Here is an 11,068-nt window from a genome sequence, read left to right on the forward strand (position 1 = left end):
GACGCTTATTTTTTTGTTCCTTGTCGCTCGAGCTTTGCGTTTTCCCTCCTCTTGCTGCCTTTTTGACCCATTTTGAGCTCCATCTTCTTGGCTTTTCACTTCTTCCAGTATTACTTTAATCTCTGTCAAAACAAGCGACATTTGTTAGAAAACTATTGAAATCAACCTTAACTCTCTTATTCACACATTTTATTGAAAAAACATGAGTCCAAGCAAGTTTCTAATTGAAAAAGGGTACTTTTAGCATCAAAATCACATAACAAATTACGGTGTTTTAAACCTTTATCAACCACCATGCTCTTCAAACCGGCTAGGGAACACCAAACTCGAGCTCACACAAGGGTTACCTTGAGAGAACAGGGAAGGGAGGAGAGGGAGTTTCTAAAATTGATTTTGGGGAATTTGGGGAAGGAATACCCAAATTTCGAACCTAATGCATCATGGACATTATTGAAGGCCAAAATTCGTCGGAATTTTATGCCACTGCACATTACCGAAGGCCATAGGTCGTCAATAAAGACAACAATTTAATCCGTTAATAAATCTTTTAGTAATCATCTATTACCAACTTAAGTAATAAGCATTTTTATTGTAGTGATCCCATTTTGATTTTATGAATTTTTCCTCTCTTTTTGTTGAGTCTTTGCTTCGCTCTTAAACCTATAATTAAGAATCTTCAACCTTATAAATTTAACTTTGAATTGAAATGAAGAAACTTTGCCAAAATTACAACTTTTTCTTTCTCTAAATTCACTAGGATAGTTTCTTCGTTAGGCTTTCTTCTTATACTTTTTTTTTTTTAGTTTTTCGAACCTCTCTCAAGCAACACCCTCCAATCCACTCACCAAACATATCAATCTCCTTTCAATTCGTTTCTGCTTTCACCAATTTCGTCATGATTTGTTCATTTCAGCAGGGAGCAACTTCAAAACTATGGAGTTGATTTCCATTAAAATATCTCAGTATCTTCTTTAAAAATCGTAAGACTACTATTTTAAATTAGTAAATAAATTTTTAAATGATTTATAACACATTTTATGTATAAAACCACTTTTGTATAAGAATTTTATGATTAATTTCAATAATATGTTTTATCTTGAATGATTTATATTATATTAAAAAAATGTTAATTAATGTTATTTTATTATTGATATATTATAGCCTTTAGACGCACTTATAACCATCCTACACGTATATGATCATCATAGGATTATATACTGATATATTAGACACACATATAACAATCATACCATATAGTTGTTAAATCAAATATATTACCACCTTAACAACAAGATAATCATTTTAATATTTAGTTATATTTATTGTTATTAAAAATTTGAAGCTGTATTATTGGTTAGGATAAATTCCAAAGTTTTCTAGGAGGGTTTTAAGAGTAGGGGCTAATTATAAAGTTCTAAAACCTAATATTTTATCATGTTTTAAATAGTTCTGATTAAAAATTAAGTAAATGATATTATGCAAATATTATTCTTGTTTTTTAATATTTACTAATTTTTATATATAAATTATGCCGAATATTAGTTAAATAATTACGAAATATCAATGTAATGTTTTTAAATAATTTTGGAAGTTGGTGTAAGAATCTGAACAAAGTTTAACAAAATATAATAATATACTCTTAAAATCTTGTAAAGGAGTGCGGTACTACTTTAGTCTAATATTTACTAAGTTAGTAATCATTTGGAGGTGGAAAGTGGAGAGAGAGAAATTTCTGCACCATTTGGCACAAGTATTCTTCTCGATATCCATAAAGACCTATATATACATACATTATTTAAACATGGATCGATGTTGTTGGAACACGAGAGAAAGTGCGAAATAAGAAAGGTACACTAATTTTGAAAGTTCCTTCTCCATCTCCTCCACTTCTAAAGTTGGCTTCATCTATCACTAAACTCATCTAATATCTTCTTTATGACTACCATCATCATTATTATTATGATTATTACTATTATTATTATCTAAAAAAAAGTCTAGTAGCTAGCAAGCCGAGCAGACAAAGACAACTTGGTACTATGGGAAGCTCAAGTGACAGAGTGGGTAGCTTTAGTACAAGTGTTGTTGAGTGTGGCTGCATGTCTAGTCTGAAGGCTCACCAAAGAGTAATAAGCTCCACATGGTCCTTTGGCCAACAAGGAGGAGTGGGTTCCAGTCTCCACCACCCTCCCCTTTTCCATCACAGCAATAGCATCACAATGGTGAATGGTGCTCAACCTGTGTGCCACCACCACGCTGGTCCTCCCTATCATTACCCTCATCAACGTATCTTGCACCACCTTCTCTGATTGACCATCCAATGCACTTGTGGCCTCGTCCAACAGCAACACCTTAGGGTTTTTCAATATGGCCCTCGCTATTGCTATCCTTTGCTTTTGACCCCCTGAAAGTTGTACCCCTTTTTCCCCACACCATGTCTCGTACCCTTCCTTCAGACCCGCTATGAAATCATGAGCGTTCGCTGCTCGTGCTGCCTCTATCATCTCACTCTCATCAACCCTCCCACCTCTTCCATATGTAATGTTCTCTCTTATGGTCCCACCAAACAACGTTGGCTCCTGGCTCACAAGTGCTATGTGCTTCCTTAGTGACTTTAGGTTATACCTTCTTATGTCCATTCCATCTATTGTCACCATCCCTCTAAGTGGATCGTAAAATCTCTCTATTAGCCCTATGATTGTTGATTTTCCAGATCCACTTTGCCCCACCAACGCCGTTGATTTCCCTGCCTCCATTTTCATCGAGAACCCCTGGAAGATAGCCACATCAGGCCTTGTAGGGTACCAAAAATGCACCTCATGAAACTCTATTTCACCAACCAACTTCTCTGCCTTGTACCCGTTTGGGTCATCAGGCTCTATTTTTGTACTCCTATCTATGATGCCAAAAGTAGAGGCCACAACATCAGCACCTCTGGCAAGATCCGTTGTCATGCTTCCCGCATCCGCAATTATCCTCCCAGTGCTCACCAAAACCATGAAGCTCTCAAAGAACGCTTTTGTTGTTATGTGCCCGTACGAGATGAGCCTGCCACCGTACCAAAAGTCTAGGGCCCAAACACAAGATGCAAGGCCTTGGGAGAATCCAAGCCCAATGCCAGCAAACCACGACTGCCGAATATTCTCTCTGCTTGGGCCCTCTTGGGACGCTTCAAGCATTTTGAGAATCCGGTCCTGCGAAGAAAAGGCTGTGACCGTTCGAAGATTGGAAACCGCTTCTGATGCCAGTTTGCTGCTTTGTTGCTGGGCCTTCATGGACATCTTGGACATGCTCTTGAGAAGGACACGCCTTGTGTAAAAGCAACCTATGATGATAGGTTGTACCGCTATCATAACAATGGAAAGCTTCCAGGAAATTATCAGACCCATTGTGTAGGCTGTTATCACCGCTGAAAATGTCTGTACCAGCAATGCCATTCTATCTCCCACTAGAGACCTTACCTGAATCAACACAACCAAATATCAAACATCAGCACACGCTAGTCAAGGATTCAATCACAACCACACTAACCATTACGAAGATCTTGTACGAAGCTGCCAAACTACCAACACTTATCGCACAAAAAGGTAAAGAACACGCTGAAAAACAAGCACGTGTGCTTGCATTAAAGCCGGTTTAGACGGCATGAAGCCACGATCAAATTATCTGGCGTACCCAAAAACGTACATAACTTTCCTCTGTTGTGACAGGAGCCACAGTTCCACCTTCAAAGCCTCATAATCCTCTCTTTCATGCGTTCATCACAGTATTTGATGTAACGAATTAAATATTTTGTATTCTTTTCTAATAGATGGCAATATATAATTAAATAGTAAAACAATCTCTTAGGAAAACAAATGAAAACTAATTTTTTTTTTAAGTGCAGTGAGATTTTTTAGCAGCGGTAATGTTTATGTTATATAAAACTAAATGCTCCTCAATTTACACTTTTACTGTTAGTTAAGAACTATGTTAAAATAATTTTATCCTAAGAAAAATTGTTAAAATTGACAGTCTATACTACAAAGTTCTAGTAAAAAATAAAGTATGTACGGATAGTTAACTGCAACTACAAAGTATTCACTATAAATAAAAGAAAAAGAGTCAACCAAACGAAAAAGATGCCTGTCTTAAGAATATTATGGTAAGGAAGATGCTTTCATCATAATATTATACTTGAAACAATTACTTACAGCAATTATGATAAGAAATATGGTTTCCGTTAATGATAAGTCGATAAAATGAAAGTGATTCCATTGAGTAAATTAGAATATATAGTATTTATTCTTAAGTTATTATATATTCTTATTGAATGATTTAAAATAAATATTTATAATTTTAAATTTTACTATTGTGATAAAATCACTTTCATTCTTCGGTCGCTTCTTCTTGGCCCACACCCATTTCCCTCCTAGCATTCTGGGAAAGGAAAATGCTATAGATTTTCCTATTGGCTATACTTAGTTTTCTTTTTTTATCACATTTTAGATTTTTTCCTCCTTTCCATCTCTCTTTTCTACACTCAATTCACAATCCTAGATTCTTAAGGAAATATCTCAGTATCCTATTCTAAATTTAATGTATTCAATGAATGAGTGACTAGTTGAACTAATTCCACTGTAGCAGACTGAATAAAAATTATACTGAGTATATAGTTATGTTTTTAGAAGTACCCTGGTTTGAAAGATAAAGAAAGGAAAGGAAAAATAAGGTAACGGAAAGTGAGGTGGAGCCGGGTTCTCCCTTTTCTTCAAAAGAAAAAGGGTACGGATAGGATGTAACCACAACTGAAGATATACCAATAGAGGTCCTCCATCTTTAATCCACAAGATTTACCTTTTGTGAACCACACATAAAATTCTTACCGACAACCATGGCCTTGCACGTAGAGAGATACATGCATTATAGCCTCATTGGTGAGAATTTATGGTACAAAATAATAAGACCTTAAATAGTAAAAATTCCTTCATATCTTTTCTTCTTATGTTATACACCTCCCACTATCACTTTCACTATGAAAATAAGAAAAGAAATAATAACTGAAGTTTGATATCTTTCGCTTTCCTGACTCGGAAAACGGGTGTACGAGAATATTTTGATAATAGTTTTTCAAGTGGAAATTTTGATGAATGTTTGGTTAAAACAGATAAGTTACTGAACAAGACGAATGCTGTTAATATTTTTTTTTTTAAAACTTAATTGTACACATAATTTTTTTTTTATCTTTCGCTCATCATATATCGCTCATAAAAGGTATTATTTATCATGTGGGCTATGTATATTTTTAAAATGGGAAATAAGATGGCATTTATTCGAGATCCTATTATTTTGACTCGGACAAGTGTGGGGGTACTGATTAACAAGACTTTTTTTCCTAAACAGATCTTATCGTACTAATTATGTTTCATCTTTTCTTATTATGGTGTTTATTTCCCTAAGGCAAATGGCAAATGATTGATGTCATTATTATTGGTGAAAAGAAAAACTTAAAAACGTTAAAGCAGAAGAAATTGAAGAAACGGAGTCAAATGATTGATACCGCTATTAGAAAGTGTGAAAAGAAAAACTTAGAAAAGTTACAGCAGAAGTAATTAAGGAAATGGAAGCGGAAACTTACCACATTGGCGTCTTTGGCAAGCCGGGAACAGATGGCGCCACTGGAGTTTTCGTCCAAATCAAACCATCCGATTTCGAAAGTGAGGATTTTCGAAAGCACGGTCTCTCTGACCCTTTTGGTCAAGTATTCCCCCATGTAGGCGAAACAATAATGCTGCCCAACATTTGCAATGAAAGACACCACAAAGAGGCCCAGAAAGGCGAACGAGTAGATCCTAGTCTTCCTCACTATCTCCTCATGATCCGCGTGAAAATACATCAGAATCGTGGACCCCATAGTGAATGCGTAAACTGGCTGAACGGCACCAAACACCATCGCGTTTAAGCACCCCATAACCACGTGTTTCCACTCGGGGGCACTCAGGGATACCAATCTGTGAAACGACGGCGCTGGTACCTTCTTCCCTTCCGCCACGTCCGTACCACTCCCACCAAATGGCCCCACCGGGAGTGCGTTTTCCATGTCTGTCGTTGATGTCGTGCTCGTGACACTCCCTGGAGCAACGTTTTCCTCGCTTTCGGCTACTTTCGCTTTCTGCGTTTGTTGCTGGAGGCGGAAAGAGGAGGCGTAGGCGCTGGTGTCGTTTTCGAGGAGCTCGTCGTGCGAGCCCATCTCTATGACCTTTCCGCCCGCGACGACGACGATGAGGTCTGCGTTCTGGATAGTGGATAAACGATGGGCGATGATGATAGCGGTGCAACCCGCGGCGGCGTTGTCCAGTGCCTGTTGGACGAGATGCTCGGATTCTGTGTCTAGCGCGCTTGTTGCTTCGTCCAGAAGTAGAATTCGCGGTTTCTTGATTATTGCCCTCGCAATCGCTATCCTCTGTTTCTGTCCACCGGACATCTGAATTCCCCTCTCTCCCACCTGCAAGTGGAATCAAAATAGTTATTTGATGTGCATATCGTTCTTAAGATTATGTTTAAGTTCATCATAAATTTCTTCTTATAGTAAGAAAAAAAAAAGGTAAATCATAAATTAAAATTAATTAATACTATTGTAAATTCGCTCAAGTAGTTTCTTTAAAATTTTCTTTTTACTTATATATAAATTAATTTTTATTTTATTTTGTAAAAGCGGTCTATATTAAATGAAAGCTTTGACTAAAAGTCACTGCAAAATATTGAAAAAAAGGTTTTCATTTTTATTTGAAAAATGGTAAAAGTGTTTGTATTAGATTTTTTTAACATACTTCAGTTAGTATCATTGTTTTCAGTTTAATAAAATTAAAGTGAGAGAGACGCAAGAGGTAGAAGGAAAATGTAAAATATGATACATGAATAGTATAGCGTAGGTATAGGTAGTAGATTAGAAGGAGGAGGGACTTTAGCATTTATTACGTGAAGGGCGAAGAGAGTGGGATGAATGATGAATGAGTTGATAAGATAAGTGGGTGCGTTGGGAGAGTAGAGGTATGATAGGAAGAGAATGGGTATGACCTGTGTTTGGTAACCGTGAGGCAGAAGCGAGATGAAATCATGAGCATGCGCAGCCTTTGCAGCCTCAACAACTTGGTCCTCCGTAGCATCCTCTCTGCCGAAAAGTATGTTCTCTTTAATGGTTGTCGCGAACAGAGCAGGCTCCTGGCTCACCAACCCCATCTGGGAACGCATCCACTTGACCTGCAACTTCTGAATCCCTACCCCATCCAAACGCACCTCTCCTCCCACTGGGTCATAGAACCTCTGCAAAAGTGCTATCACCGTCGACTTCCCCGACCCACTCTCTCCAACCAACGCCACTCTCTTCCCTGCCGGAATTCTCACACTCAACCCGTTCAATACTGCACTCTCTGGTCTCGACGGGTACGCAAATTCCACCCTGTCAAATTCAACTTCCCCGTAAACTCTCTCCAGAATCTCCCCTTCCTCGCTCTCAGAATCAATCCTCGGAACCCTCTTTATCACCTCCTTTATACGCTCCGCGGCCGCACCCGCCTCCGAAAAGAACTTCACATTCGATAAAGCTGCTCCCAGTCCCCTTTTTCACAAACAGAAAATTAATTAACCTTCATTCAAATATTTCACTATAAAACAAATTACATAATACAGACAAGGCAACAGTGATAATGATAATAATCTTATTATATAACAAATAAAAAAGGGGTGGTAATCAATGCTTACAATCCACCAACCGCGATTGCTGCTCCAACGGCGAAAACTGTCCCTCCTTTGACACCATGATAAATAACGAGTCTGCTGCCGTAATAGCACATGAAAGACCAAATGGCAAAAACGACGCCGTTACTACCAATGGCTAAGCCTTTGGCCCAGCCTTGCTTCAGGCCTAACTTCACGGTCCCTTGAAGCGCGTTTGAGAAAGTGTTCATGGTCTGGCTTTCCCCAACGAAGGAATAAACTGTTCTTATTGATGAAATTGCTTGTTCCACAACTGTTCCTGCTTCATTATACTCATCTCTGATTTTACTAGACAACCCCAACAAGGTCTTGCCATAAATTAAACCTGGGATCACCAGAAGAACCACGAAAGGAAACCCCACAATGGCCAGCCTCCACAACATTGCAAACGCCGCTATGTAACTCCCAACAAACAACGAAATGTTCATCAAGAAATTCGGAACCTGTAACGCATGTGATTAGTTATAAGAAAAATTACGAGCTTTCACTTAAGATTATCTTTTTTTTAAACATAACAGCGCCTACCTTTTCACTAAGAACATCTTGAATTATGAGGCTGTCGTTGGAGACGCTGGTAATGATTTCTGACGTGCTTGTGACATGCATATCAAAGTACGCAATATCTTGTCGAAGCACTGCTTTCAGATACCTGAATCTCATTCTCGCTGCCTGTCTTTCGCTTGTTCTTGTCCAACAGTAACCCTCTGGAAAAAAAAAGTTACAAAGTATAATAATAGTTAAAGAAAAAAGGATGCAACTATATCATCACTTTAATTTGCGTGGCCTAAACGGAAAGAGAAAAAGGAAAAGCAAAATCATTGCCGAACCAAAACTCACCGAGGAAGCAAACGGCAAAAGAGGCTAGAGCTAAATATAACCACGCCACTGCATTCTGCATCACAAGTAAAGCCTAAACAGTTAGCAAGCTTCCTTCATGTTATACTCTTTTCATGTGGGTTAAGTAGAGAAATTATTAAGACAGTTTCAGAGTTTCACGTGTTCATGTTTTCAATTAATTTTACATGACATTCAACTAGGTATCTTGCTGAGATTATTTGAGATAACGGTGATTAGTGAGCATATAAAAATTTCTTGTGTGTGTAGAGAGAGATAGAATTGAACCTTGTCGATGTTATGGATGAAGGTGTTCCCTTTCATGTTGAATGAACTCCCAATGTTATTCATCATACGACTACTGATAAACAACACTAAAGGGGTGGCAAAGCCTTCCCCAACAGCCCCAACTGTACCTAAAATCATAAAAAACAAATCTTTACCATCGGCATGCATGAAAATGGACCCAAACCCATGAGACCCGTTTTTCATCTTCTTCTTTCTCTCCTGGCTAACCATAGCTAGTACACTTTTCTGATTCCTAACCATTTTTAGACACACCCTTTTTCTTGATAAACAAACAACAGTGAGATTCGGAGACCCACTTCTGTAGTTAATGGAGTATGGTTTCTCGGGCTTCTTGGCTTGCCTCCAAAACCAGCTTTCCTTTCATTACCTTGAGCTATGTTGTTGCGACATTCTGGTGAATTTATAGGAATCAGTGTGGGTTAAAGGGTGGTGGGGCAAAACTTATAGGGACCAGAATAGCTAGGGTCAGGTTTGGAGAATTCTTAATAGCATGTGGAGGGGTTTATTGTGTTGTTGAGGAAGGAGGAACATGTGATGTGAGGAGGAGAATTAGCTCCTGTTTGACTTTATAATTATCACACTGCTAAAGCATCGGGACTTTTCTCATAGCCATAAATATATAATTCTACTTTTATTAAAGCATTTTTCTCATCTTATACCACTTTCAAAATTATTTCCTGAGATATGCCACTTTTACTGCTTTTTGCTGACACGATTCTTTCTTTTTTTCATAAAGGATCGGTGAATTTTGGCCACTTTCTTTTTCTATATTGAATGGACTATTTAGATAACCGTTGATCTGACATTTGTTATCAAAAGAATCCTTTAAGACTAAGCTTAATAAGAACAGTGTAGAATTGCCTCTAAAAACTGCCATTTTAAAGTATGTACATGTGGTCTTAGTAGTCATAAATATTCAGTAAGACCAATTAAAGTTTACTTTTCTCAATGCGAAGTTGTCACTTAATGTTTAACATATATCTGTATGCATGCACATATATGCACTTATTTAAAACTAAAAATATTTTCCTAGTTTAAAGAATATTAATGTAGTGAATATATATATTACATAAAGATGAAAACTAAAACTTACTTTATTATATAGAAGGGTCAAAGTTTCAAAGGTCAAAAAAATTAATTGTTTCCTCTTAAATCATGTCTTCCAAATGTCAATAATGTAATTTGATATATAAATTTATTTCCTATTCAGGGAATCTTCAATTATCATGTGTTTTGACTAAAATAATTAACAAATTTCAACTGTATTATATGTATAAACACCCACAGTTTCATTTTTTTAATTAATATTCATTACTTTATTGTGATAAAAATATTTTATAGTATGTTTGTGAGTCGTGAGAAATCATTATCATTAAATAGGATCACTATTCATCTTCTTGGATTCTTACAAATGAGAATGTGACACAAAATGACAATATGACATATTTCATTAATTGTTATAGATGTGATTAGATATGATTTTTATAACTTGAGTATTTAACATAATCTATTAAATTTTTTATTCAATAGAATTAATAACTTGATGATATTCTTAAATTGTCATATGTCATATTTTTATTTGTTATAAAACAAAGACGTAACCGTCTTATATTATTGTCTCTTAATTTTTGTTGTATTGATGATATTCTTACATTGTCATATGTCATATTTTTAGACGTAACTGTCTTATATTATTGTCTCTTAGTTTTTGTTGTGTTCAAAATAAGTGAGTAAAGCTATGAAGAAAGAATCACTGAAAGTGCACAAATTTAATTATGTTGAAAGTGAGAAAGTGCATTAAAAGTGAAATTGAGACAAAATTTTCTTGTAAAATAGAAAAAACTGGTACTAAAACTGTATTATTTACTTCAACTTATTATATTTGTTGTACAATTGATTATGTTGCTAAGATTTTTAAGAATGAATTTTAATTGAATAACATGGACTGAGAATGACTAAGTGGATTCCGCAATTGATTTATATATATGGTTTTTGACATCAAACTATTTATGTTTTTCTTTTCTTTTATTAATAGTAAATAAAATTATTAATAATATAAAATCATTTTCCTTTTTTATATTTATTTTCACAAAACAACTTTTTCTTTTTTATTTTTTTCTTACATGCTGTCTTCTCTACTCTTGTGCTTTGGTTTGATGTGCTGCTTGGTGCA

General features: G+C 36.2%; 1 protein-coding gene across 2 annotated transcripts; it reads right to left on the reverse strand.

The window, feature by feature from the left end:
- Positions 1–1,765: 1,765 nt before the first annotated feature.
- On the reverse strand, positions 1,766–9,482 carry LOC106755434 (ABC transporter B family member 15). 2 transcript variants are annotated; one of them, XM_014637587.2, is made up of 8 exons: positions 9,192–9,482; positions 8,875–9,002; positions 8,590–8,644; positions 8,278–8,456; positions 7,738–8,195; positions 7,054–7,594; positions 5,615–6,481; positions 1,766–3,458 (listed from the first exon to the last, which is right to left on the reverse strand). In XM_014637587.2, exons 2-8 carry the CDS (start codon positions 8,938–8,940, stop codon positions 2,046–2,048), a joined length of 3,579 nt encoding a protein of 1,192 aa, XP_014493073.1. In that variant the 5' UTR covers positions 8,941–9,002; positions 9,192–9,482; the 3' UTR covers positions 1,766–2,045. The 2 variants fall into 2 exon arrangements, with proteins under 2 accessions (XP_014493073.1, XP_014493072.1); XM_014637586.2 differs by having other exon boundaries at positions 8,875–9,482.
- Positions 9,483–11,068: the final 1,586 nt, after the last annotated feature.

Source organism: Vigna radiata, unplaced genomic scaffold, assembly GCF_000741045.1.
Source record: "Vigna radiata var. radiata cultivar VC1973A unplaced genomic scaffold, Vradiata_ver6 scaffold_259, whole genome shotgun sequence".
Lineage (NCBI taxonomy): Eukaryota > Viridiplantae > Streptophyta > Magnoliopsida > Fabales > Fabaceae > Vigna > Vigna radiata.